The sequence below is a fragment of the Drosophila virilis genome, chromosome 5 (genome assembly GCF_030788295.1).
Source record: "Drosophila virilis strain 15010-1051.87 chromosome 5, Dvir_AGI_RSII-ME, whole genome shotgun sequence".
NCBI lineage: Eukaryota > Metazoa > Arthropoda > Insecta > Diptera > Drosophilidae > Drosophila > Drosophila virilis.
The window spans coordinates 12,633,207-12,659,841 of NC_091547.1; the positions used below are offsets into that span (position 1 = coordinate 12,633,207).

The window sequence follows — 26,635 nt, forward strand, 5'->3', positions numbered from 1 at the left end:
CATTATGAATCATTCGACTGTGTTTCTAATCAGCTGCCTGCTGCTCGGCAGCAACGCCTGGGCTGCTTTTAGGGACTTTGTCGTTGAGTCAGAGGCAGAGCAGGTGGGCATAATCCATTCATCTTCCTGTCTCATTAATGCCTATTCCAGCAGTTACAGTTGGAGCCCAATAACGACATAGCTCTGGGCTGTCCAGCAGAAGAGGAACAGCCCCTGATCTCATTCCATGATGTGGAACAAGATGGCATTGTCGACACACAGCTGCTGCTCGCAGCGCTCATGCAACATGCCCAACGTCTGGGCATGAATCTGGAGCAATTGGGTAGGTACATAATTAAACTGGTCTAACTTTTCTAATTGATTGATAATCGCAAGCAGCTCAAATGCAGGCAATTGGGGAGGAGGATGTATTGGACTCCGATGCTGGTTGCAGTGCAGCGGAGTCGCTTAGCTATCGCGATCAGCCCAGCTGGTATGATGTGTTCTTCAACTAAACCAATATAAATTGCTGTCATCTGAAGATCATAAATAGAAACATATGCCAAGCATGTCTGGGTTTTATTACTCTAGCTATTAGAAGAGCATATGCTGGGGCAAGGATTTTAAGATCCGCAGAAAGTTTGATTATCTAAAGGTCATTCATTTATTTTCCTGTAATGGTAAAACTAATTGGATTTGGCACTGCAAAATCTTCCACTAATATCACACTGGCAGGTATTTTTATATTCCAGCGCCTCCTCGCATATCCGGCTGCGTGTCCAGCTGGCCGAGGGGCAGTGGACAAATACGTATTCCGCAGCGCAAATGCCCAGATACAGGGGCAGCAGGGTACAGTTTTCGGTGCCATAAAATCGCCGTTTCTTATACTTGAGCATTGCACTTTCGTTGGCAGCACAATTCTCCAGAGCTGTCGCATATATGTCCACAAACTCCTTGTTGGTGCCCAGTAGCCGTTCGGTCAGCCTGTGTGCATTCTCCACATTCAGTTGCATGCCGGTCAGCGTCTGGCTGACATTGAAGATGCAGTCGTAGAGGCACTTTCATATGAAAATGTGTTAGTTAGTTGTATTAAGTAGACATGAGACATGCTCTGCTACTTACTGGCGACATGCTTTTGCGGTTATCGGCCATAAACCGGCCACAACTCTGCCGGAATGCCTCAAAGTTCAAGCTGGGCTTGGCGCAGCAGTTGCTAATCGTCTGTTTGGGAAATTCGATTGTAAGTGCTCGTTAAGGATTCAATATCCTTTTTCGCTTTACTCACATTATGCTGCAAACGCTGACTGCAGTCGATGTCAGCACTGCCGGACAATATGTTGGCCAACAGCCAAATTATTACACTCGCACACTTTGTCAGCATTGTTGTCGTTTTGAGCCATGACTTTCCGAATCTGATGCTATATATATACGACTGTTCAGACAGTCTACAAATTAATGAAGCGCACACAAATTATGCACCTAATTGGCAAATAAATTGTATAATTAAAAGTTCGCCCAAATATGCCTACATAATTCCGCATATGCTTACTTTTCGAGTCTATGCGACTTCTCAGTCAGGACTTGCGACAGATACCACTTCTTGAGGTCTATTTGGCACGTTGTCTCACATTCCATTGTTAGGTTAACACGCGCTTTAACATGTTGTTAAACTTAAATGAACTTACTTTAACTAGCAAGGCGCTACTGGCACTTTGAAAACATTAGAAAGGAGTTGAACTAGAGATTCTAGATTTCTAATCTTCATTGTAAATTTTAAAATCGCTTTAACATGATGTTAAGCAAGCTGTAACTTGAAATGTTAAAACGTACAATGCCAAATACTCATCTTGTTAAATTGACAGATAAAAAAGAAATAAATAAATAAAATCAGAGTAAAATTCTTGATGATTTTTCTCAACTCTGCACTTTTTCTACTTTTCAGGTATTTACAATGAGAAGCTGCTGTCTTTGTTATATTACATATGTATGTATATATTGTTAGATAAAGATAAGTAAGAAAACCCTATTTAAAAGCAGGTATCTCAACTAAAGTGGCGAACCAAAGTTAGTTACATAGTGCGGTTGACTAATAGAAAACATAATTTTTCTCACAAATCGCTTTGTCATGGTTGTACAATAAGCTGGTATTAAGTAATTAGGCAAACGCTTGTTTAATTGAAAGTCATAATAAAGGTAATACTATTATTAATAGCTGTAGACACTTTTATGGCTCTAAAATACCAATCGTTATGTATCTTTGTATCTTTGACCAGAACAAGCCGCCACGCTTGTCGCCAGCTTATCGGGCTGCACATGCAGCTGCAGCACGCAATTGCAATATATATTGTTAGCCACAGGCAGATCGGGGTATTTTTTATGCAGTTGATTGAGAGACTTTCTAGCATGCGGCTGAGTTGGCTGTTTTTCCTAATCGCCGAACTTCCCGCTTTGCTGAGCGCTGCCAAGTGCAGAGCAGCACCCAAATCCCTGCAGGTAGAGGAGGCAAGCTTAAAAAAAAATCACCGACTAATCGAATCTGGCTCTACAGAACGTTCAAATGTGTTGTCCTTTGCCCTTGCCCAATTGGGGCGCCTACAACAGCGAGTGTGGCAAGTCGGGCGCGCAGCCTAGCGTAAGTGTTTAGCTTATATTAACCCAGACTATATCAACTGACTATCTTCGAGTTCATCGACTGTACCCAGTGCCGGCTGGCCTGCATATTCAATGCCACGATGGCGCTGCAGGGCCGCCAGCTGAATCTAGCCCAGGTGCGTACCATGCTGGAGCGTGCCTTTACCAATCCGGACATAATCGATGCCTATGCCAGCAATTTCGCAACTTGCGCGTCGCTGGTGCCCAGCAAGTACACGGAGCTGGCCGAGATTAGCCGCCAGAGCGCTGCCTGCGATCGCCATGCGCTCTTCTACAGCCTCTGCGCCTACTCGCGGCTAATGCGACGCTGTCCGGCCAGCGCCTGGCAGCGCGCCAACAAGCACTGCCAGGAGGCGAGCGCGTATATCAAGAGCTGTGCCTGGCCAGCGCTCAAGATGTTCATGAAAAGTACATGAAATAAAGAACTATAGCGAGATGGATTTATTGCCTACTATATAGTCGATCAGTGGTCGGGTTATCAAGTCCAGCACGCTGCGTCCACATTTGGCGGAATACCCTCGACAATTGTCCCGCAGTCCATTGCGCTCCGCATTGTAGTAGCGCTGGGGCAGCGCTTCGTACTGGGAGCTGCTGGGACTGAACATCACATGCATCAGGCTGCCCAGTACGCCATTGAGCTCGCCCAGCTGTGCACTGTTCGCCTCGCAGATGAGCCGCAGCAGGCAGCCGTCGCCGCTGCCCAGGCCATGTCTGTTGGGAGCAAGAGGTAACAGGTCAATAGATGACTAAAGCAGCTTTGAAGCTATACGAACTCTTCGAATCTCTGGCCAAGTATCTTATAGAACTTGGTGCGTGAGAGCAGCTGATGCTCCTGGCGATGTCTGGCCACAGCCTCATTCCGCTCCTGCCGCGGATAGCCCTCGAAGAAGTCCTTGTAGTCATCAGACGACGGCTTCGGAGTGGTCTTCGTTTTTTTTTTGGTTTTGTGTTTACGCTTGGGCGGCTTCAACTTGGATGGTTTGTGGTCCTCATAGTCGTCATAGTAGTCCCCAAAATCAGCCACTGGATCACCACTTGGATCCGAGTTCGTATCATTACCACGTCGCTGTAAACAGTGGCAAAAATGTGATGTGAATCGAATCAAATTTTCAAGAAACTTACAAAAACTGGTGGCTCTTCATGCCAAGTTTTGGGCAGCGAATACGTGGCCTCAAAATAGTATGACATGAACACATGCCTTGACGGCAGATCGAGTGGTATGGCAATAGCTGTAAATAGCTAAAAAAAAAAGAAGAAATTGTAAATGTTAATAGACTTACAGATGGGAAAATACTTACCGCAGCTGTTCCACCTGTGTTCCATACGAGCGCCGACTGTACTGTGCGCCCAAAACAGATTGTTAGCAGGATCTCAAGCAGGCCCGCATACATGTTGATGATTGCCTCACAGCGCTGCAAGCTCCAGCGCTTCTTTCGAACAACTGAAAATCAAAATTTTTCGGCAAACGCCAAGCGACAACTGGGGCCGACTCGGAACTGATGTGGCAATTAGGAGCAGCTAGAAAAGTTCTTGGCCAGTGAAAGTTGCTAATTAAAAAGACAGCCGCACTTTAAACTGGGGCACACAACAAAACAAATTTATATTTCTGCGAATACACGTATGATTCTTGTTACATTTCATTGCGCTCTATGCGCTCAAGGATCTGCTCAAACGGCTCCGATATCAATTCCAACAAACTCTCGCCACAGTTTTGCTCATAAAAGCTGCAATGATCGTTCCAGCCATCGTGCTCCGCCTGATAGAAGCGCAGCGGTAGCTGCTCCGGCTCGGAGGTGCTGGGACTGTCATGTTAACTCATTTAATAGAAATTTACTCGCATAGGGTTCTGAGCAACTCACCTGAAGAGCACGTGTATTAGACTGCCCAGCACACCGTTGACCTCGCCCAGCTCGGCGGCGCTGGTCTCGCAAATCAGGCGCAGCAAACAGGATTCGCCCGAGAAGCCACTCCTGGAAAGTAAACGATTTTATATATAAACTATTCCCCCAATCTTCGAGTCATAAGCACCTCTGAAATTTATCCATTAGTATGTGATAAATATTGCTACGGGTGAGCAGCGCACGTCTCTCGCGCTTGGGTTCAGAGGTGGGCATGGAAGTTGACTGCTCCTGCTCCTGATCTGCACTGCCCTCTATGTCCAGCTCCTCCTCCGGCTCTCTCCTGCTCTCGTCTGTTGCATGGCTAGTCTTGCGTGATAGCTCCACCTCCTCGGACTCGATGGGACCGTTTTGCTGCAGACATTTCAAATGTGAAATTTAATGTTATTTCTGGAGAATCGATATGTCTATGGAAAGAATATCAGGCGCATAGCTGCTAATTGGCCTTTTAAATGCTGTGCTAATTGCCAGTGAATGCGGCATTTTATAGACGTCAGATCAGCATGAGCTAGACTTACAAATAAGGTCGGCTTACTCCAGTTATATGGCGAGTTGTAATTTGCCTCAAAGTTGTAAGAAACAAAAACGTTGCGATGCGGCAGCTCCAGCGGCACAGCCAATGCGGCAAACACCTGCGAGAAAAGCACATTCAACCAACCACCGACCAAAACACCAGGCTAAAAGCCAACTCACGCCATGCGTGCTCGAGGGCACGAAGGCCAGGTAGGCGTCGGCCGAACGCAAGCACAGCGCGCTCATGGCCAGCAGAAGGTGGGATACAGTTTGATCTGAGCCCATTTCGTATGCACACACACATTCAATTGATCAGGCAGAGCTTCAGCCAAGAACTGAGCTGCTGCTCCAGCCGCAGCAAGCACCGAAAGTGCGTTTACATTAAAGACACAACTGTTAATGGGCAGGGCAAACACAGCTAGAGAACAGAACCAAGAGGCAACCCAAGTCAGAGAGCGAGTGAGTGAGATGCAATGTTTCGAGTACTCTATATCATGTACTCCAGTTTATTTTCTTCTTCTTCTTTGCACGATGTCTTGGAGTATTCGCTCCACGGGCGTTGAAATCAGATCCATAACATTGTAGGGGCAGTCGCTTTCGTAGAGCGCGCATTGCTGCTGCAGTCCATCCGCCTCGGCCTGATAGTAAACATGAGGCAGCTGCTCATCTCTGGAACTGCTGGGACTGCAAATGTAGATGTAGTTGTGCTTACTGATGGAATTGATTCCTGGCTTACGTGAAAATAACGTGCACAATGCTGCCCAAGAATCCATTTATCTCGCCCAGCGTTGAGGCGTTCGTCTCGCAGATCATGCGCAGCAAACAGGCCTCAGCGGGATAGCCAGATCTGGCGAGGATTAACTGTTAAATTGGTTACTGAACACATTTCAAACTGCGGCTCACACCTGTCTAGTTTATCGCGCAGTATAGTGTAGAAGGTCTTGCGTGTCATCAGCGACAACTCGCGTTTTTCACGAACCGGCGCCGTACTTGTGTCCCTCGTCTTTTGCGGATCCGGGATTTCTGCCTTGGTAGTATTAGTGCCGACGGTGCAATTGTGACACTGTCTGCTTTGCGCTGCATCATGGGTGGGATACGTAAGATAGCCATCTGCGAAATCTTGACCCATCTGTTGAAAAATGTGAACGCTAAATCAAAAGACTTAGGACACAAACTTCAATTAATTTACCAAAATAGGTGGAAATTTGTAGACATGCTCCGGATGATAGTAATTAAACTCGTAATTGTAGGACAAAAACACATTGCGATGCGGCAGACTTATTGGCACGGATATGGCCACAAAGAGCTGCAATAAATTATTGTTAGCAACAAAATGCGAGGCGTGCTTAAAGCTGACAAGTTACACCATATTCCGAATTTGTGGGATAAAGCAGAGCTGCGTGGCCGGATGAAATGCAGCAGCTGGCAATCAGGCACAGCACTAGGCTTAACTCAAAGATTGCCTGCATAGCGATTAGAGATAATGGAAATATAAAATACACTTTATAGCCAAGGCAACTTTCTGGAACTACGTCCAGTTTTTGATTGTTCTTGAGAGCGCGACTCGTGTTGAACTGACGCCCATTGTGCGTACTGTCAAGCAAGAAACTTGTCGTTCAAAACAATCAAGAACTTGTTAATTAAAACAAATGAAACGAATTTTTTTTTTGATTGTTGTGCGTAACATTCTATGTGGGTCATGGGGAATTGGTTAAATTCAGTTTGAACTCTACGTGCGAAACATGTTGATTCGGCGTCAAGGGGCGCGGCTACAATAAGCTATCATAAAACCGATGATGCACAATATCCTGATGAACAGTCACAGAAACAATCCGTTGTGATGTTGTATAAATTTATAAGCACCACATCATAGACACATACAAACAGTGGTTATATCTTAATTATATACGTAATTCATATTTTTATTTCAATGCGTTGAGTACTGCTAGTCGATAATAATGTTGTTTAGGATGGTTGGCTGCTGCGGCTGCTGTTGCTGTTGCTGTTGCTGGTGCTGCTGATGCTGCATTTGTTATCTATTGTTGCGCAGCTTGCGCTCCTTCCATGTGGCATACTTGGAGTTGGCGGTGCGCAGCAGCATGTTCATATGTTGCGTGAGTGATGATCGCAGCGGCGAGAGCTCATGCATTGCACGATTCTATGGAGAGTGTGAAAGAGTTATTAACCCTTATGAATTCAGCATATTTAAGCATTTACTCACCTCGAAAGGCACTAGCTTGGCCATTTTGAAACGCTGCAGTGTCTCGTGCATACGCTGTAGCTTTGTTTCCAGCTCCTCCGTGGTGGGTGGAAAGCAGTTCCAAAAATGTTTCAGCAGCTCCAAGAGCGACAGATACAAGTGCCGCAAGTCGCGTTGAAAGTCGCGTGGTACCAGCTCTGCGGGTTAATCAAAAGGGATTTTATGTAAGTAAAAATGATTCTTAATAATAAAGTGTACTTACGCCCCGCTGACTGCTCCTGAAAGCCACGCATGAGAGAGCCACCTGGACTGAGCTCGCCTAGAGCATTGACCGCTGCCTTGGAGCAGATGACATTGCGCTGCGCACTGCGATCCAGCCAGGATTCCGAGTTGCGAACCAGCTTGTACTGTACATCGTCCAGACTGAGAGCATCGCTATGATTTTCGTACATGTGATTCTGCAACGGTCCGTTGAGGTAGCGTTCCACTTTGGATAGCTCAAATTGTTTGGCTTTGTTGGTCGATTGATGCGAATCCTCATCCGATTCGATTAGCGGATTGCCCAAATCTTCGTAGTGTATCTTTTCAATGAGACGCTGCCTCTTCGCTTGTGGTGCATCAATATTACTGGGAGCACTATCGACCGTATGCTTGGCTCCCTTGCCATTTAGTCCGTTTGTGTAGGTGGATTGCCCTAGTGGGCCATTAGCTACGTTAGTGCCATTAGTAGCGGTGGCAGAAGTGGCATTAACATTAGCGCACGTCTTCAGTACCATGATTGAATGCTGATTGAAGCGCTTGATCATGTTCTGATGCACAATATTCCCACTGTTTACCACATTGCGATCGCCGGCAACGCTACCGAAGCCCTCCTCCAGCGGAACATCCTCAAATTTTTTCAAATCCAACAGCGGATCACCTGCAGCCTGCTGCACGGACGCCTTAAGCGCCTGATCATCGATTTTGCCGCACTCCGTAAAGATGTCCTTGGTGCCAGCGGTGAGACGATCTCGATGAAAATAGTGCGATTGAAAGAACTTCGTCCAGAACTCTGATTCAGGCATTTTGGCGGGAACATTCTCCATATGTTTACGCTTAACGGCGGGATATGTTTTAAAAATGCAGTGTATGACATCAGAGGTAAGATTGTATTTAAGGCCATTGCAACCGTCCGTCTGGGGCTTAATATCGGCCAAAAAAGCGCCAGAGACACCTGAGGGAGCAGAGACATATTAAAACACAATATATTTTAATCCTTGTTATATGTGCACATACCGATTTCCTGACTCTTGCCCATCTTTTTTAGAGCATGATCTTTGGCGTGCGTGGCCCAGAACTCATCGCTGGTAAGTACTTTGGTTATAACCAGATCCTTGTATAGCTGCAGCAAGTTGGGATTCTCCACTAGAATACGATTCTTGTCCTCCAGATCTTTGTCTACCTTCCGCTTGAAATTGGGCAGCAGCTGCTGAAGCAGCTCCTTGACCTTGTCACGATCGGCAAGCATGGCCGGCTGGCCCTGACGGTTAACAAAATGGAACGTCGAAGTGTTGCCGTCATGCAGCACCACCTGTAGCTGCACCTTTGGCTTGCCATCGGGCGAGATCTTCTGAGCTACATTTTATATGCACCGCCTTTAGTTAGTTTCACACAACGCAATTTATGCACGCAGTCACTTACTTTTTATATCCGCATAGCGATGGGACACGGTCACCGTGTCCCGGTGCTCCGCCATCCATGCTAAGCGCTCGTTCATTACATAGAGCGTGCCGTCACCCTTCTTGTAGCGCACCTCACCCATTTGGAGGAGCACATCTTCACTGCTGGTGGTCATCGTTGTCGTCTGTGTCTACGTCTGCAGCCGGCGGCAACGCTTCAATAAAATCCAATTGCAGTTCACATCAATTTCTCAGATGCCAGCCCAAGCCTGCAATATGCAAAGAACACGCATTTTCATCATATCACATCATAAAATACATTTATGCAGATGCCAGCGTCACCCAGGCACTCTCGGAATCATGCTGTGCAACGTGGAACAGCCATATAGCACAATACTTCGCTATTTTCACGAGATTACTAAAAACGCACCTCGTAGCAAAGTGCAATTGCCCAACAGTGCTTGTGGTTCGTGACGGAGCGAAAATCCCAAGTTCACTGAACTAGTTTTTTTTTTTGATAATTGGAAACTGTGGCAACTCCAATTTACAAATCTTTAGTTGCCGGCGCCAAAATTGTGCCCGCCCGACCGTCTCAAATAATACAAAAATAGAGTATTTAATATTTTAAACTGTCAACTTAAGTATTACAAAGTAACGAAATTGGATATGACAAGTACAATGGTTACTTTTCAAATACATATGGTATTTATATATACATAATTCTAAGATAAAAATGGTTTTATATTACCGCCACATACACATTTACATATATGCCTGCGTATATGCATAACTGCTAATGTCCGTTCATCCAAATAGTGTGCATGAATATGTGTATGTATGTATATAGCACGTACCGATGCTTGCTCAAAAGTTGACGTCCTCGCCAACTGTCAAGTCAATCTCGACTTTATTATCATTTTTAGCTGAGCGTTCTCTTTTTGCATTATTTTCGTTTTTCTTATCCGATTCCCAAGTGAGGCGCTCCTCGTAAAATTTAATTACGACATGTGGACATTTTACGTTGGCAAGCTTGGCAGGCACCAGTTCGTAGCGATCTGAATTTTCCCACGACATGAGAAACATGAGCTTTCCTGAAGAATCGGTGGCTCCTAGTATTTTCGAAGCGACCAATCCACGTTCGAAACCAAATTTCTCTTCAGTTTCGTCTTTTATGAAAGTTATTTTCTTGTTTTGCTCATCACGTGTATTGCTATACTCCGACGAAGGTCTCTTTTTAGCCTGTGCTTTGTTCCTCTCCGATTCCTCAAATGCGGCTATAAAGTCGGGGCAAGAGAGATTTTCGACTGGCTCCCAAGTGTTTTCACTGCGTGGATATCCATGCCATTTTAATAAGTATTCGGTCACTCCATTTACTATGCGCTTGCCTTCGATGCCTTCAACCACATAATCGGTCATATTTGAGTTTTGTGTTGAATTTAGTAATAACTAATTCTTCAAATAGTATTATCATTGGCTTCCCGGCTAATTCTGCTTGGGAACTTTGTGTACGAACTAGTTCATAATACGCATATAACCTACCAGCTGGTGTGGCAATGCGTCACAGCGATATGGCAACGTCACGAAAAAAGCGCACCACTTTTGAATTTCTAGTTGAATTTAGAAAAACGGAATATAATTTTTAGTTTTTTTTTTATAATCCTATATGGTGGTGCAATGTTTTTGACACGCTACTTGTAAAACTATTTAAAATAGGGAATTTTAGAATATGTGGCAAACGTTTCCATTTTATGAAATAAACAAATAAGCCTTCGGAAGGCAGCTTCAACTGACCAAAACTTTTGCTATCGAAGCATTTTCTGATCGCTGTGCCAATTGCCACATGCCACATGTGTATGAACACATATATTATTTTAAAAGTTTTGTTTATTGGCTATACATTGCTTGAGTTTGAATTCATGCATATGTACATATGTATTTGTACATGAAGATGTTATACAGACTACAGATGGGCGCGAGGTTTGTATACGAGGACCGCTCCGACACGACAATCGCATTGTTTGCCATGCCAAAATATAGCATAGCATCAGCGCTTTGTAAGAAAATAAACATATGTTGACAGTTATTTCTCTCTCTGTTTAGCTTATTAATTCGTGTCCACATGCATGCATATACATACATTCATACCTTAATGCGGACACACACACACATATGCACAAGAACATTTTACTCAAACTTACATATGTATGCATGTATTTGCGAAATGCGTGCATTTTCATGTTTCTATGAAATTAAAATCGAAATGCAATTGTAACAAGGCCCGGCTAGTTACATATGTATGTGTGTACATACATACATACAATGTATTAACGTGCATTTGAAATGATCAATTTTTAGTGTGTACACATGTACATATGTACGCAATAACTTTATAACTATTATTAAAAGTATTGTCGCGCTTATCAATATTTTTACCAATCACTTAGCGAAATACATACATACATAGATATTCATATCCATACATGTTAAAAACTTCGCATGGCACCATACCAACACATATGTACATATGTATGTATGTATAATTATCGATTTTTAGTTACTGTTAAGCCGAAAAAGTGACTCACTAGAATTTAGAGACTAGAAATCGCAGCAAACTATTGAAGGCAATGCTATCTCAAAACTCTTGCTCTTTCTTTTCGTTTCTTTTCTCTCTCTCTTTTCTCAGAGCTTTTTCGAAATTGAATTTCACAACGCTCGGCTATAAAAGCTGACAGACCAAATAACGGAACTTCAGTCAACAACGACCAACACAAGTGGAAGCAGTACCATTCGCCATCTTACATTGGCTTTGTTCGCTGCATTCCGTAACTCAACAAAAATTTTCAAACGCAACAAAGTGTGTGCCTTAACTGTTTGCAATGGCAACAACTATTCAGATGACAAATGAGCAGCTTCATGCGCTAATCGAGGCGGTTCGCTCATCCGCGGTCAGCGCAGCCGGAACTGCGGCTGCTGCTGCCGGCAGCGATGCAACCAACTCAAAGTCAAAGGGCAGCTTCAGCGCGTGCACGCACCGATTTTTCGGTTCTCGCAGTCACGACGACGTCGAGGAGTTCATCACAAACATTGTCACTTACAAGGAGCTGGAAGAGATCAGCGATGAGAACGCTCTTAAGGGCATATCCCTGCTCTTCTACGGCTTGGCATCCACCTGGTGGCAAGGTGTTCGCAAGGAGGCCAAATGCTGGAATGACGTCATCGACCTCATCCGCGAGCACTTCTCGCCCGCCAAGCCCGCCTACCAAGTGTACATGGAATTCTTCGAGAAGAAGCAGGAGGACGGCGTTGCCATTGACACATTTGTGGTCGAGAAACGCGCGCTGCTCGCCCAGCTGCCAGAGGGCCGTCACAACGAGGAGACAGAGCTGGACTTCCTGTACGGCCTGCTAAACATCAAATTCCGCAAACACATTTCCCGCCAAAGCATCGCAACATTCCGCGATCTACTCGAACAGGGCCGCATCATCGAGCACAACAATCAGGAGGATGAGGCGACTGCAAAGGGTCCGCTACGCGGTGCTCGTCGTGGAGAACGTTGCACCTACTGCAACTTCCGCGGCCACACTTTCGAAGTCTGTCGCAAGCGTCGTCAGGCGCGGGATGAGGCAACTGCGGCGGAGGAGTAAAAGGCGAAACACACACACACACAACCTACGCGGGACGTGACATCATCGGCAGCGACAACAACAACTATTAACATCATGCGCTGGGCGCATATTCGCAGCCTACGTCATGTTCTCACCAATACACCAACACTCACTTTGTCGCGCCGGCCACACATGGACATGAGCGAGAGACGAGAGTGACAACAACGAAGAGAAGCAGCAGCAGCAGCAGCAGCATCAGCACAAAGCTTTAGCAGCTTTTTGGTTAAGTTCATTTCAAACTCTCCTTCAGCGCCAAGTGGCGTGCCGGCAAGCAAAGCAGAGATCAAACACAACAACATACACGACATTTCGATGTCGAATCTTCACGTCGCGCCTGCGGCTATTTTTGGCTCTGAACGCCACTCCCACACAACTCTATTGTGATATTTTCACAAATTTTGGAATTTAAACAGCAAACTTTGTTTGCCAACACCGAGCGGCAGGTAATGGAGTGGAGGTTGGCGCACACATTTCGCCCCCAGGTTAAGTCGTTGCTTTTATGCAGAGCAGCAGAGCAGCGGCGTTTGCTTGTGCAAAGCTTTTGATAAGCTTTGTGCGGCGAGCGTCGCTGCCTCTGCTGCGTATGCGTCGACGCAGCGCCTATGACTGTGATGGGTGTTGCGTGCGCCCTCTTCCTCCCCCTTGCCTACACGCTCAAACTCCGCTGCCTTGGCCCAGTGCCGGCGCAGCGCTGCTGCAGTGCGCACAAGGCGATCAGGCGTAGGCGTAAAGCTCTGCAGGCTTCGGCCAGCAGGGCTCGCGTCCGCTTGTCGCCAAGTTCGAATTGCAGCAGCTGCGACGCTGGTCCTTAATCAATGCGGCAAAACAAAACACGCTCATGGGAAGCAGCGCAGTCGCTTTTGTGCGGCGCACGTGCTCGACGCAATTCCACGCTGTGGCCAGTTGGCAGCACTCTGCGGCTCACTTCGGTGCGCTGCAGCGCCGCTGCCGACTGCGGATATGCCCGGCCTGGTGTTGTGCTTGCGGTGCTTGCGTCTGGCGCGACAGCAGCTGCTGCGGCTTGGTCATGGGCAAACCCGAATCGTCTTTCAAGGCGATTCGAAAACCTACATTGACATTATTAATGTCCTTCAATCGTACACATTGCACTACGATGGCTACGCTGTCGCCATTCGTGCAATTGGCACGCTAAATTGACGCCTGTCGGTGGCAGCTCCTTGGGGCTTCACTGTACTCGGCAAGCATTAGGCACGCCAGCGCTCACACGCACACACACACACACACACATCGGGGTTTCGGATTCGTCGCTGCTCGGTTGCTCCAGCTTGCGGCGACTGTCACGAAACCCCAAACCATGCAAGTCTAGCCTCTTGTGTAGAATCCTTAGGCGCGTAGTGCCATCCATGCCTAACATCGGTGTCCATACCATGGTGACCGTCGTCGTCCAGCGTGCGCCAGCACCTTGGAGCATTGGCCAGACGAAGCGCTGCAACAACGACGGCCCGCGTTCCCCGATGAAGTGCGATGCCAGCTCCTTGGCATATTCGCATCATCATCCAGCTGGGGGCCTAACGATGACCACAAGAGGCTACGATAAGCCGATTAAGAAATCAAAAATTGTAAAGACTGAAACCAGAAAACTGAAAAACCAGAATACAAAAACCCAAAAACCAATTTTCTACGTCGTTTTATATGTGGCTACGCGGAGGAAGAGGGCGGGATTTGCTCAATTAATTACTATTATTATTTATTACAGGAACATCAGCTGAAGCCGATTTCTTGCATTATATTATATTGCGGGAAAGCCGACTTAAAAAAGTGAATCAAATCAAGTTTCTGACACAACTTTACTCAGGCCATGTATTAAAGATTAAAGTAAATTCTGCTCAGATCGAGAATTAACTCGTTCGCTTAAAATCTAGATATGCATCTATATATAACTCTTATAGAGGGATAGTTTTTGCATGGAAACAATAGATCGGGTATCGAATCTTCGAGAGGCAAATGCTTTGTTGTTTCATTCAATGAATCTTGTTTTTAGAAGTAAATGCATTTTGTTTTTGAAATTCTCAATTTGGAATTCTTTGAGCTTAGTTCGGTTTGTTCCTGTCTATATCTAAAATTTTTACTGTATTTATGTTTTTTAATAAATACTTTTGTCTATCTAAAAATATTCCACTAACTTAGTCTAGATTTTAGTGCCGCATGCGCTCCACGTTGCGGCCACGCTCGAGCAGCTCTCGGAAGTTTTTGATCTCATGTCGTGGTATGTGTTCTCTGTACTTTTGCAGCATTAGGCCGTAGACGAAGTCCAGCTCGGTCTCCTCGTCGTGCCGCCCGTCCGGCAGCTTGGCGAGCAGAGCGCGTTGCTTGCAAATATAGGCATCGATCACTTCTCCCGGCGTCTGCTTCGTTTCGAAGATCTCCATGTAGATTTGATAGGCGGGCTTGGTGGGCGAGAAGTGATCCCGCAGCAGCTGCAGTGCATCTTGCCAGGTCTTAACATTGCGCCGCACGCCCTTCCACCAGACAACGGCAATACCATGGAACAGCAGCGTGATGCCTTTCAGCGCGTCCTTGTCGCTGATGCCCTCCACCTCCTTGTACGTTTCCACTGCCGTTATGAACACCTCGACGGCGTCATGGTCCCGCTGCCCACTAAATCGGGCCATACAATTGCTGAAGCTGCCCCTTGAGTGCTGCTCTGTTTCATCTTTCTGGGGTGCCAATGATTTGATGGTTTCAATCAGTATGCGAAACTGTTCGTCCGACAACTGCGTCATTTCGCCAAAGCAAGACTTTGATTCCGACAAGAGTAAATAAACAAACGCAGCTGCTTCGCTGCTGCCAAGAAATAAACTAGGCAAAATGATGGCCGCTGTTTTGAGCTTTTTTCGTTGTGAAATTAAAACAATTTGCTCTCTGAGTACACAGAGTTGAAAAAGCTTTCGAGTTCGAAAAACCGGCAATTTTTGCTTTCGATATTGTGATTAATACTTTTAAACGCATGCATATGTATTTGTGTGTATAAACATATCAATGTGTATATATATGGATGTATGTATATGTACATATATATGTTTCCATGGGGTTTTGTTTTATAAATTTTCTCAGAATAGTGTCATTAGTTAATTGACATACATATATTGACAAACACATACGCATACATATAACAGTAGTTAGGTGTACACTTTCTTTTTTAACATGATTCGTGTACTTTTTATCAGGCAAACAACTGATAAGGCATGAAATTTTAATTGAAAATTATTTTTAAACAAATTTACAACGAAATTTGAACATGGACATGAACATATTTTGGCTTTTAGCTAACGAAATGCAAAAGAATATGAGGTGATCTGGGTATATATCACGGACAGCAGGAAATTAGATCGAATTGTTGATTGAAAATATATAAATACATATGTATATAAAACTTGAGATATTTTGACAATAGAGTTAGGATCGCAAGGATCAATTCAGCTCGGCACTCAAACTGAGCCTAAATATCATGATGAATCCATTTTAGGTATTACGAGTTGCTACTAAGTTATTATTTAAGTGCATTTACTGCTCGTGCTCTTAAGTTCCCAACAATTGATAAGTTCAGAATGTTGCCAGCTTGAATACGCTTACCCATAGCTAATTATCTATACATATTAAATTGCAGCTCTCTTCGTATAATATTAATAGACCTACTATTGCTCTTTCATTAAGCAACATTTTTAAAGAGCGCAACTGTCATTTGAAGTCTAATTTCACAAGTCTGCGATATAAAACCGGTGGAAATTCAAAATCGTTACAAGTCTTTAGGCGACATCAACAGGTCAAGAGATCCACTGCTATTGACTACTTTGTCCTATTGGCTCCAAAACAGCAACAATATGGCCCAAACCATACAAATGACCAACGAGCAACTGCGCGAGCTCATCGAGACTGTGCGTTCTGGGAGTGCTGTTGGGGTTGCCTCCAGCTCGAAGTCAAAGGGCAGCTTCAGCGCGTGCACGCACCGATTTTTCGGTTCTCGCAGTCACGACGAGGTCGAGGAGTTCATCACAAACATTGTCACTTACAAGGAGCTGGAAGAGATCAGCGATGAGAATGCTCTTAAGGGCGTATCCCTGCTCTTCTACGGCTTGGCATCCACCTGGTGGCAGGGTGTACGCAAGGAGGCAAAATGCTGGAACGACGTCATTGTCCTTATCCGGGAGCACTTTTCGCCCGCCAAGCCCGCTCATCAAGTCTATACGGAGTTCTTTGAGGAGAGGCAAGAGGACGACGTTGTCATTGACACTTTTGTGGTCGAGAAACGCGCGCTGCTCGCCCAGCTGCCAGAGGGCCGTCACAACGAGGAGACAGAGCTCGATTTCTTGTACGGGCTTTTGAACATCAAGTACCGCAAGCACATTGCACGTCAAAGTGTACCAACATTCCGCGATTTGCTTGAACAAGGCCGCGTCATCGAGCACAATAATCAGGAGGAAAACCAACCGAAAACCTCACGAAAACGTCCACTTCCAGGTGTGTAATTGGGTATAGAATTCCTACTTGTGTTTTTTTTTTAATAAACAAGTTCCCCATAGAATGTTGGGATACCGCGAACAATGTTGGCAGAGGTCGTGGTGGAGCTAGAGGCAGGGGCCGGGGCCGAGCTAGGAACACTGCTGTACAAGAATCTGAGAACAATAACGTTATGGCCGGCGAAATCGGAAACGTAATTTAATTTGTAAACCACTACACAATACCACGATTCGGATGATACATACACGTGAAAATAAATTTTATTTATTCTGTATTTATTTAATAAAATATTATGTTTTATTATTTGCTGCTGCCCGTTCAACAAGTCTAATCAACTTTAAGCGTTGCCATCTGGTTTAATAAATCTGCAAACGAGTAAATCGCCATATTTTTCTTGCTAGCCAGGGCGTCAACATTGGTATTGGTATCGTCTGGGACTGCGCAGTGCGCAGGGTTGCTGTGCTCCAAAAGTATTGGTATCGGACGGTCGTATTTTTGTTATGCTGTTGTTGTTGTTGTTTAGCAAAAATGGATCAACAACTGCACCGTCTGACGGATCGTCATTACTCGGAAGTAGAGGGCTTGCTACAGGTATAAAAACATCTCCTACAGATTGCATGCATGGCAAATTTAAATGTTTCAATTATTACAACGCCCAACTTTTGCCCGTTTTCGTCTGCCCACTCACGCGAACGCACCCACTCTCAAAACACCAACACACATATATATGCACATACCCATAAAAACACACACACACACAAACATACACACACATACGCTTCTCGCCGCAGGCTATGGACATGCCGAGCTCAGACCACGAAGAAATCGAGTCGGAATCGTGCCGACTTAGCCGGTACAATGTGGCCAACCTGTATGAGGGACGTCAGCGTTGCTACACAATGCCGCACGTTCCCCCCGCGCCGCCCTCCACACCGACGCTGTTAACGTCCAGCAGCAACGGCAGCAGCACTGGGAACGGCAATTGTACCGCCAACGGGACTGGGAATGGTAGCTCCAGTTCACCCACCGCCAGCCTGGTGGCCGATAATCAAATCAATCATTTTATCTACGTAAAAAACGGTAAGAACCTGCGTCGTGAATCACGTTGCGTTGACTCGGAGCTGTCCAAACTGTTCAACGTGGTCTCAATCACAAATCGGCTAACGGCCGTCAAGAACCGGACGCACAAACAGCAGCTGGCCGAGCGCGGCATCATAAATGCATCGCGCACAATTTCCAAGCTGCATGGTGCGACGAAAATCTTTAAGATTCATCGCGATCCCAAGGAATTCCTGCGCGAAACGGACGAGGATTCGGTCTCGGCGCCCGAATACGATGAAGAGGAGGAGGACACACGTTTCCGTTTCTTTCGACGGACACGGCACTCGCGCCGACACTCGTATACGCGCATGGAGCGTAAATTTGCACGATTCGAGCATCACGAGCGCATGGAGACGATCGTCGATAGCTTCGATGCGGCCATGAGTTTTAACGATGCAGATACCTGAGCGGATGCAACAGCTGCCGCAACAGCAACTACATCAGCAGCAGCAACAGCAGCGGCAGCAACAACAACAACTGTAGCGGCAGCATCCGGATCCGTAGCCGCAATCGCGAGCAACCAACACCACAGGCACGGGCAAGTGGTTCGCCGCCAAGTGCAAACCAATGTGATGAATGTGAATTTCAACTAAATTATTTTTATTACTACTACTATTATTACGATTATGATTACCGATTATCGATTATCGAACTGTTCTCTCCATACATTTAGTTCTTTTGCGCCGATTGCCGTCGCGTCTTGCGGCCAATGCATGTGTCCGATCCCCAGATCCATATGGGTTAGCCCAAGCGCAGCGCAGGGCGAGCATTTAGTTTTTAGCTTAGTTCTTACGCCTGTGCGGCTCCCCCGTGCACCGTGCTCAGCAGCAGCAACAACAACAACAACAATAACGACAAAAATAATAATAGTAACCAGAACAAAACCAATCAGCACAATGTCTAGTATTTGGTTGTTGTTGCCTGAGCGCGTCCATATGGGAGCCAAGCGAACGATTCCAATAAATGCACAAAATAATGTGTTGTATTTGTGAAGATGAAAACGCAATTTTCTTATCGCGCCGCCATTAAACATATCCCGATCGGATCTATTTAAGAAATTGTTTATATGACAGCGTTACGATGTTGTGATTTCGATTCTTGTCTAAGAAAAGCAAAAACTACAAACAAAAAAAAAACAAACGAACCGTCTTCAAATTCAATTTGTACAAACAAGTTATTTCGAACGACTATATAATAGTGCAATCCTGATTAAAGTTTACCGAATTGATTTAAAAGTCACAATTAAACAATTTCCTAGATATCCTACAAAAAACATACTTTTTTTTTTTTAAAGGAAATATTACCATTACATTACAGGCTTATAGATTCGTTAGTTTTTAGTGATGTCTTGAAACGAAAAAGGATCTTTCCGAACACGGACACTTTCGTAATATCTGTTTAATCAGCCGCTAAAGAGGCACACGAACATGGATAATACGAGAGAAGAGGAGCTAAGGCTATAATAGAACAAGTTCCGAGAACCGATTTAAGCTTTCAAAGCTAAACAATAACATTGTTAATAATAATAACATAATTCTAATACCTAATTCGAGTAATGTCAATAGGTGTGTATCTAATTAGATGCGCTCCTTGAAGAAATTGGCCATCAGATTCTCTTCGAGTTGCGCAGGATCAGTCACCGGCATCCGGCAGACACGATCATGGCAAATATATACGGTTGTCTTTCCATTGACCATTTTGAATTTCTGCTGGAGTCGCTGGTTGCACGCCTCGTCCGGATGCTGCGGATCACAGTGGACAATTATCATGCCCGGTACATAGAACTTGCGCACAATCTCCACGAAGCGTTTGGTATCCGGTGAGTCTGGACCCACGACTGCCACCAGGTCCAGGCCATTTTCGTGCAGCAGCAGCGCCGATAGCATCTCGGGCAATGCATGACCAAAGGGTGCAACATCGGCAAAGTAATTCAGCAACTTGGCGGCACGCTTCAAATATGTTCCCTCATCGAAATAGTGCGACAGCAGGGTGAGATTGCGTGCGGCGACGCTGTTGCCACATGGCTCTGCGCCATCATGATCTGGAGTGAGAAGTAATGTCTATGAATTAAATGGAATCAATATGACACAACACGAACCTTCCTTGAGTCTAACAATGACATTGGGCGCATTCTGCTGTGAGAAGAAATAGGCGCCATTCTTTTCATCCCAGAAGAGTTTGTCCTGTGTCACCTGCAGTTCCTTGGCCCAGTGCAGAGCGCTCATATCCAACGATGCCTTGTAATAGTCCAGCAATCCCTTGACAAGAAAAGCATAATCATCCAGGAATCCCTCGATGCGTGTTCTGCATTAATAGATTTTTAGATATTTAGTGATGCTATCATATAAATCCCAACTTACGGATTCTGCTCCAAGGTGTTATCCTGCACGCCGGCACCATAACAGGAGCGCAACAGTAACTTTTGCTCCCCATCGTACAGATGTGTGCGCAAAAAGTCCATGAGTTGCTTGGCTGTGGCCAAATACGCATCCCGCTTGTCGGTCCCACAATTGGCAAGCTTTGAAAGACCGGATAGCACCAGGCCATTCCAGCCACATATGATCTTGGTGTCTAAATGAGGCCGCGGACGCTGATCTCTGATTTTGTGTAGAATGTCATTGGCCGTCTCCAGCAATTGGCTGAGTTGTGCCATCTCCAAGTTGAAATTCGAACACGTGTCCTCCTCAGAGCCGCGCACTATCAGAATATTCTTGCCCGTCAGATGGCCGTGCGGGTCACTGGCAGGCGGCACATTGCCCGCCGGCTTCATGCCATAGTGAAAACAATAAATTTCAAAGACACGCGCCGGACTGACATCATTAAAGCGCGCTTGCTGGGCTTCGAAGGCCTGCTTCACTTCATCCCAGGTCCAGGCATAAAACGCACCCTCCACCTTCACGGTGTCCGCGTGCGTAGGCAAGGAGTCGGCATCCTCTCCAGCGTAAAAGCCGCCTGCCGGATGACGCAGGTCTTTAATCAAGTACTCATAAATTCGATCCGCATAGCGCAGGAATTCCTTGCTGCGCGTTAGCTTGTAGGCATTGGCATACGCCGCCATCAGCTGGCCCTGATCGTACAACATTTTCTCGAAGTGGACATTATGCCAGTCTCGCGTGGTAGCATATCGCGCAAAGCCACCAAAAATGTGGTCATTAATGCCACCGCGTCCAATATGATCCAAAGTTTGCAGTACCATGTCCAGCACGTCCACATCCTTGCTGACCAAATAGGCGTGAAACAGAAAGTTGAGTCGCGGCACTTCCGGAAACTTTGGTTCCCGGCCAAAGCCGGCGTGCTCCTGATCGAAGCGTTGCTTGTGCACCGCCAGCGCCTCCGCAAGCTTTGCATCAGCGCTGCCAGGCTCGAAGGCGGCTTCGGCGTCGGTTCCAGCATTCTGATTGGCTCGCATGGCCTCCATCAGCGTGCTTCCCGCTTTCTTGAGTGATGTGCGATCCGTTTGCCACTTCTTGGCTATGGACTCCAGCACCATGGTGAACGAGGGCATGCCATAACTGCGTCAGCAAACAGAGAAGCCATTAGAAACTATACGAATATGGAATGTTTAATGCCTTACCGCGCCTTGGGCGGAAAATATGTGCCAGCTGCAAGTGGTGCTAGGTCGGGCGTAAGCCAAACGCTCATGGGCCAGCCGCCGCTGCCCTTGGACATGAGCAGAAACTGCATATAGACCTTGTCAATATCGGGTCGCTCCTCTCGATCCACCTTGATGTTGACAAAATGTTTGTTCATCACGGCGGCCGTGTCGGCATCCTCGAACGATTCGTGCTCCATGACATGGCACCAATGGCACGTCGAGTAGCCCACAGATAGGAAAATCAACTTGTTCTCGCTACGCGCACGCTCAAAGGCCTCCTCACACCAGGGATACCTGTCAATAAATATACAAAGCTCTTGAGTTGGCTGGTAATTACTTAATGCTCTTTTGGTATACTCACCAGTCGACGGGATTGTGCGCATGCTGCAGCAAATATGGCGACTTGGAGGCTGCCAATCGGTTAATGTGCTTCGGCGACTGCGCCTTTGTCTCGCCACCCGTAGCCATGCCACGAAACAGGTGCTGCTGCGTCTCTGCTATTGATGCTCTGCTACGGTTTAGTAATTGTCTTTGGCATCAAATTGGAGTTAACAATTGTGACTAATGCCAAATATGATTAGAACTTACTCGTCTATCGGCCAACTACGCTGTAATTGTGTTTGTGGCGCTGTAAATGCGAAAGCGCTTCTTATCCAGGTTTGGCAGAGTGTTTTGCCTCTAAACATAGCAATTTAATTGATAATGCTGAATGGAAAGGGCATTCCATCAGCTGACTGAATTGATAAACAATGTAAGTTATCGATTACACACAATCACTAAGTAGTAAAAACTACAGATAGACCAATAAGTGTCTCTTCTATGATTGTTTTATGTTTAAAGACGTCGAATTTGCTAACACTAATTATAATTTCTCATAAATATTTGCAAATGGGCAATTTCCAATTAGATTATCGATTGACAATCTATTTGATCGATACTACTCGATACTTTTTACGATAGTTATGTTAAACAGTCATACGATGCTTGTGAACAATAACAGGTGTTGAACAGTAGTGGCAACGCCAAGGTATTGCCAGATAGCATTATACGACTGGGCGCGCGCCATCATTTTGAAATCGATCTTAAGAACTTATATTGCTTTAAAATATTTATTAATGCATACAGTTTATCTTTGCTTTTGATAATTATGTAAAAAATTGCTTACACATATGCGGTTGATATATAGTTTAACCTACAAGCTAATTGAAAATCACAAATGAACATAAAATATTTATACATTATAGTGTGTGTGTGTGTGGTTGAATTTTAAGCACATGTTTAAGTTAATACACACAATACCCCGACCGGCGACTAAAGAGGCAGCGCTCAATTCTCGCAAACCACTCTCAACTTTGAGTTGACAGCACGGAAAATTGAGTGAGAGCTAGACGCATTAGCAATCGCTTTGGACTAGCGCATCGCTGAGCGCGCCCAGCTGCTCCTCGCTGGCCTTAATCCTGTCGGACAGATCGCGTGCGTCGGCAATGAGTTTGGCCTTCATATTGATAAAATAATCATAGTCGGCGCACAGGTCGGCGCTGAGATGTTTGCCAAAGAGCTTGGCAATGCTGCTGCCACGCCTGTCAAAGTCCGCTTTGAGGCGCTGCGCCTCCTCCAGCTGCTCATAGAGGCGTGCGCGTTTGGCTTCCAGCGTGCTCTGTAAAAATGAAGAAGAACAACAAGTTAGCCATAAGAGTTTTGCTTAAATTGTAATGCAGTTTTTGTACCTTCTCCTGCTGGCTGCTGGGCACACGCACCTCCAGACTGCATTCGGTTTGGGCCAGCCGTTCCGACAGCGATAGCAACAGGCTTGTTATGTTACCCACATCATCGATGTAGGTGCGGAACTTGGACGCTTCGCTGGGACGCACCTTCTCCGTTAATTTGGCCAGCAAATCCAGGCCCAGTTGATCATTGATGGCGCACTCATCGACAATGGTTTGCTGCTCGCGCTTCAGTGCGCCAATTTTTTGGTTCAACTGCTTGATCAGCTCATCCTGCAAAGGGATTGGCATTAGATTTGACCGTCAAGCCGCCTCGATTGAGCGCAATGGCTTTACTTACCAGCTTCTGTTTGATTAAATTCGTGCTATCCGCATCGCCTGTGTCATCTGCCAGCTGCAGCTCCACGCTGACCACCTGGAGTTCCGCTGTCGCCAGCAGCGTCGTTGTGCCGCTGGCTCCTTTCATGCGCATCAGCGTCGTGGTGCCGACATCTCGCTTGGCCGGACGCAGCTGGACATTTGGATTGTACAAATTGTTGACGTACTGCGTCGTCGGCTTGTAGCTTTTTGGTGTCAATATTTCGATGAGCTTGTCGTTGGGCGCCAGCTGCTTGATCAGCTCCAGGGCCAGATTCTCGTATTCCAGTTCAATGGCCTGACGCTGGCGTGGTTGCAGCGTCGTGCGCGTCTGCTGCTCCTCACGCGTCGCCACCAGCTCATTGTCCAGCAAATCCTCTGTCTGGCAGGCCATGTCCGCGGTGTTGGGCGTAGGATTCACAATAAGCACCAGCTCGCTGCGCTGCATCAGCTTAAGACTATCCGTGTTGGCAACCATTGGTGAGCCTGGCTTGGATTCAGTTTCCAGCTCCGCCAGCTGCTCCTGGTTAGGCGGTGGGCTAGGCGGCGGTTCTGTGGTCGGTGGTGGCTCTGTGCTGCTGGGACTCAGCGGCTTGGCATAGCTACCCAGCAATCCGGCGGAGTCGCACAGGTGCGCTGACATCAGCTGCGATTGCAGCTGCGTAATCTTCTCGATGTTCTCGCGCAGCGACTCCTGTCGATTCACGGGCGGCAGCGGCGGCGGCGGCTGCTTTGGGAGTGTCGCTGTCGTCGTTGTGCTAATTAGCTCGGCGCGAAAGATGTGCGCCTCAGGATTGCCATTAAGATTGTTTTTCACATTCTCTGGACTGCACTCCAGGGAGCTGTTGCTCAGGCTGCAGTCGGAGTTGGCCGGCGAGAGCAGCGGCGGTGTGTCCGGCAGCGACACCTCCTCCAGCGTCGTCTCTAGGTCATGGACGGCTTGCTTCAGATCGACATGTGACTGGGACACGAACTGCGTCGGATCGTGCGCCGGCTGCTGCTGCTTTACATCGTACGACTGAGATCGCGTAAATTGCGGCGCTGGCGATCTGCTCTTGCTGTAGGCGTGGCCCAGGGCAGGCGATGAGTAGCGTTGTTGCTGCTGCTGCTGCTGCTGCTGTTGCGGCTGTGGCTGTTGCGGCGACTGTCCATAGATCATGGCATAGGCCGTATTATTGCCAACACCTGCAGCTGTGGGCGTGGCATTTGTTGGCGATTTCGTTGCGAGGTTATTATTGGAGCCATAGCGCAGAGCAACAACATCCCCGGGCGAACTAGGCGGCGGCGGCGGCTTGACCGGCTGCTGTTGCAGCTTCACGCCCAGCGGCAGCACATCCGGCAAATTGTTGGGCAACTTCAGTTTGCCAGCACCGACTGCATAGCTGGGCTTGTTGTGCGCCACCAGATCCTCGTTGGAGGTGAGCGTTAGCTTATAAATGCCATGGTCCGGATCCGTGTTGTTCAGCTTTTCCAGGCTCTGACGCGGCAGATACGAGGCCTTTGAGTTGGATCTGAAAGCAGAAAGAAGCATGGGTTTTATTAAAATTCGAATTAAGAGAATTCATTTTAAAAAATAAAAGTTGTTTATAGATTCTTTCAAAATCTTTGCATTTCTTTGCTGAGAATTTGAAGAAATTTAAAGTAAACATATTTAGTTGGGAAGAAGAAAATGCAGCTAAAATGTTTTTTCTGCGCTCAACTGTTGGGAAATTTCGTGGCAAACTTCTGTCACGTGTACGAAGCTAATAAGCATATGAAATTGCCTTTGGCCCAACCCAACTAAATGTCAATCGTTAGCTTGAGACAGTCTGAGATAGTCTGTGGCAGCTTGGCAGGGGTGGGCGACAGGTCATCGGCTGGGGTCATCGGCTGCTCACGCAGGCCACGATTTGGCAGTCAGTCTCGTTTGAGCGTTGCGCTACCACAAAAATTATGCAAATCTGAAACGGGCTGCTGCTAATTGAGTCCTCGACGGCATCAAATACACATCTGGGCAGCTCATCATTTCGCGGCACCCACATGGCGAAAGTGGCTGCTCCGAAAAAAAAAAAAAATAATAAAAAGCAGCCGAAAAATTATTCTGTGCACGATGCGCGGCGACAACATTTTGTGTTTTTTTTTTTTTTATTTTCAGTGCGGGTATTAAAAACAGTTTGCGAGAGACAAAACAAAAACGAAAGTGAAATGTTTACAGTGCAATTATAAAGAGTTTTATGTTTCAGTTTTCAGTTTTCGGTTTTGACGAGTTCAGTCTTCAGTCAAAGTCGAGGCTCAGTTTTGTGTGCAGCCAGCCAAAGCGGGGCCGAGCCGAGGGGGCGACGGATGTTGTCGACAACTTTCAAAAAGTGCTAAACTAATTTTAACCTTTTTTTTTTTGCCGTGTTTTTTTCTTAACAAGCGCGATTTGCGGCTTGGCCACCCCCGGAATGGGACAAAAGGTGTTGCTCTAACGGTTCAAATGTGCGTAAAAGCGAAAAATATATAAATATATATTTATATATATATTTATATTTATATATATATTTATATTTATATATATATTTATATAAATGTGCACATATTTGAGTATTTCTGAGCTCGTATAGTCAAAAGAAAGCCGACGTAGAAATGCTGACAAGTTGCACATTTACATAAATTAAGAGCAAAAATGAAAAAAACAGAAACAAAAACCAACAAAAAATACATTTTGGCCGCTTACATCATCCGAAAAAAAAAAACAGCTGTAGCCAATGTATCTGTATCTTAAGCTGGCTGGCTGGCTGACCGTATTAGTATCTGTATCTCTCAATTGGCTGGCATTTGCATAAGCGACCC

At 46.1% G+C, this 26,635-nt stretch overlaps 13 protein-coding genes across 20 annotated transcripts in view; 5 read left to right on the forward strand and 8 right to left on the reverse strand.

Annotated features, from left to right (window-relative positions):
• The first annotated feature begins 4 nt into the window (after positions 1-4).
• Positions 5-494, forward strand: LOC6624797 (uncharacterized). Its single transcript, XM_002050155.1, has 3 exons — positions 5-103; positions 151-322; positions 379-494. Exons 1-3 carry the CDS (start codon positions 5-7, stop codon positions 492-494), a joined length of 387 nt encoding a protein of 128 aa, XP_002050191.1.
• Positions 495-665: 171 nt separating this feature from the next.
• Positions 666-1,360, reverse strand: Obp50c (Odorant-binding protein 50c). Its single transcript, XM_002050154.1, has 3 exons — positions 1,265-1,360; positions 1,102-1,200; positions 666-1,037 (listed from the first exon to the last, which is right to left on the reverse strand). Exons 1-3 carry the CDS (start codon positions 1,358-1,360, stop codon positions 666-668), a joined length of 567 nt encoding a protein of 188 aa, XP_002050190.1.
• A 1,022-nt stretch (positions 1,361-2,382) lies between these two features.
• On the forward strand, positions 2,383-3,067 carry Obp50a (Odorant-binding protein 50a). Its single transcript, XM_002050153.3, has 3 exons — positions 2,383-2,472; positions 2,528-2,611; positions 2,682-3,067. The coding sequence occupies exons 1-3, from the start codon at positions 2,383-2,385 to the stop codon at positions 3,045-3,047; spliced, it is 540 nt and encodes a 179-aa protein (XP_002050189.1). The 3' UTR covers positions 3,048-3,067.
• LOC6627069 (uncharacterized) lies at positions 3,057-4,058 on the reverse strand. Its single transcript, XM_002050152.3, has 4 exons — positions 3,930-4,058; positions 3,754-3,870; positions 3,405-3,697; positions 3,057-3,342 (listed from the first exon to the last, which is right to left on the reverse strand). Exons 1-4 carry the CDS (start codon positions 4,020-4,022, stop codon positions 3,057-3,059), a joined length of 789 nt encoding a protein of 262 aa, XP_002050188.1. The 5' UTR covers positions 4,023-4,058.
• A 203-nt stretch (positions 4,059-4,261) lies between these two features.
• LOC6627068 (uncharacterized) lies at positions 4,262-5,382 on the reverse strand. Its single transcript, XM_002050151.3, has 5 exons — positions 5,223-5,382; positions 5,048-5,161; positions 4,660-4,883; positions 4,491-4,601; positions 4,262-4,433 (listed from the first exon to the last, which is right to left on the reverse strand). Exons 1-5 carry the CDS (start codon positions 5,325-5,327, stop codon positions 4,262-4,264), a joined length of 726 nt encoding a protein of 241 aa, XP_002050187.2. The 5' UTR covers positions 5,328-5,382.
• A 145-nt stretch (positions 5,383-5,527) lies between these two features.
• On the reverse strand, positions 5,528-6,598 carry LOC26531087 (uncharacterized). The gene is made up of 5 exons (XM_015174793.3): positions 6,407-6,598; positions 6,232-6,348; positions 5,948-6,171; positions 5,779-5,889; positions 5,528-5,726 (listed from the first exon to the last, which is right to left on the reverse strand). The coding sequence occupies exons 1-5, from the start codon at positions 6,509-6,511 to the stop codon at positions 5,549-5,551; spliced, it is 735 nt and encodes a 244-aa protein (XP_015030279.1). The 5' UTR covers positions 6,512-6,598; the 3' UTR covers positions 5,528-5,548.
• Positions 6,599-6,909: 311 nt separating this feature from the next.
• Tfb1 (transcription factor B1) lies at positions 6,910-9,485 on the reverse strand. 2 transcript variants are annotated; one of them, XM_015174470.3, is made up of 6 exons: positions 9,331-9,485; positions 8,923-9,169; positions 8,518-8,856; positions 7,505-8,455; positions 7,264-7,439; positions 6,910-7,200 (listed from the first exon to the last, which is right to left on the reverse strand). In XM_015174470.3, exons 2-6 carry the CDS (start codon positions 9,074-9,076, stop codon positions 7,075-7,077), a joined length of 1,746 nt encoding a protein of 581 aa, XP_015029956.1. In that variant the 5' UTR covers positions 9,077-9,169; positions 9,331-9,485; the 3' UTR covers positions 6,910-7,074. The 2 variants fall into 2 exon arrangements, with proteins under 2 accessions (XP_015029956.1, XP_002050186.1); XM_002050150.4 differs by lacking the exon at positions 9,331-9,485 and having other exon boundaries at positions 8,923-9,304.
• A 2,153-nt stretch (positions 9,486-11,638) lies between these two features.
• LOC26531897 (activity-regulated cytoskeleton associated protein 1) lies at positions 11,639-14,200 on the forward strand. The gene has a single exon (XM_015174890.3). The coding sequence runs from the start codon at positions 11,777-11,779 to the stop codon at positions 12,542-12,544; it is 768 nt and encodes a 255-aa protein (XP_015030376.2). The 5' UTR covers positions 11,639-11,776; the 3' UTR covers positions 12,545-14,200.
• Positions 13,208-16,242, reverse strand: Arc2 (Activity-regulated cytoskeleton associated protein 2). The gene has a single exon (XM_015174792.3). It carries the CDS (start codon positions 15,307-15,309, stop codon positions 14,722-14,724), a length of 588 nt encoding a protein of 195 aa, XP_015030278.1. The 5' UTR covers positions 15,310-16,242; the 3' UTR covers positions 13,208-14,721.
• Positions 16,243-16,407: 165 nt separating this feature from the next.
• Positions 16,408-17,318, forward strand: LOC26530933 (activity-regulated cytoskeleton associated protein 1). The gene is made up of 2 exons (XM_015174779.3): positions 16,408-17,044; positions 17,107-17,318. Exons 1-2 carry the CDS (start codon positions 16,408-16,410, stop codon positions 17,244-17,246), a joined length of 777 nt encoding a protein of 258 aa, XP_015030265.1. The 3' UTR covers positions 17,247-17,318.
• Positions 17,319-17,476: 158 nt separating this feature from the next.
• On the forward strand, positions 17,477-19,344 carry LOC6627239 (uncharacterized). The gene is made up of 2 exons (XM_002050148.4): positions 17,477-17,635; positions 17,836-19,344. The coding sequence occupies exons 1-2, from the start codon at positions 17,573-17,575 to the stop codon at positions 18,550-18,552; spliced, it is 780 nt and encodes a 259-aa protein (XP_002050184.1). The 5' UTR covers positions 17,477-17,572; the 3' UTR covers positions 18,553-19,344.
• A 326-nt stretch (positions 19,345-19,670) lies between these two features.
• Positions 19,671-22,487, reverse strand: LOC6627238 (spermatogenesis-associated protein 20). 3 transcript variants are annotated; one of them, XM_002050147.4, is made up of 6 exons: positions 22,329-22,487; positions 22,102-22,251; positions 21,720-22,034; positions 20,506-21,657; positions 20,244-20,449; positions 19,671-20,186 (listed from the first exon to the last, which is right to left on the reverse strand). In XM_002050147.4, the coding sequence occupies exons 1-6, from the start codon at positions 22,424-22,426 to the stop codon at positions 19,723-19,725; spliced, it is 2,385 nt and encodes a 794-aa protein (XP_002050183.2). In that variant the 5' UTR covers positions 22,427-22,487; the 3' UTR covers positions 19,671-19,722. The 3 variants fall into 3 exon arrangements, with proteins under 3 accessions (XP_002050183.2, XP_032292074.1, XP_015029955.1); XM_032436183.2 differs by having other exon boundaries at positions 22,102-22,248; positions 22,329-22,484; XM_015174469.3 differs by having other exon boundaries at positions 22,102-22,269; positions 22,329-22,484.
• A 335-nt stretch (positions 22,488-22,822) lies between these two features.
• The window catches only part of Shrm (shroom), a 63,971-nt gene continuing 60,158 nt past the window's right edge, over positions 22,823-26,635 (reverse strand). For all 5 annotated transcript variants that reach the window (XM_070209660.1, XM_002050145.4, XM_015174467.3 and 2 more), the window contains 3 exons: positions 23,805-25,332; positions 23,468-23,737; positions 22,823-23,397 (listed from right to left, as the gene is read on the reverse strand). In XM_070209660.1, the coding sequence (XP_070065761.1) occupies positions 23,134-23,397; positions 23,468-23,737; positions 23,805-25,332 (2,062 nt within the window). In that variant the 3' untranslated portion in view covers positions 22,823-23,133. The remainder of the gene's footprint in view (positions 23,398-23,467; positions 23,738-23,804; positions 25,333-26,635) is intronic.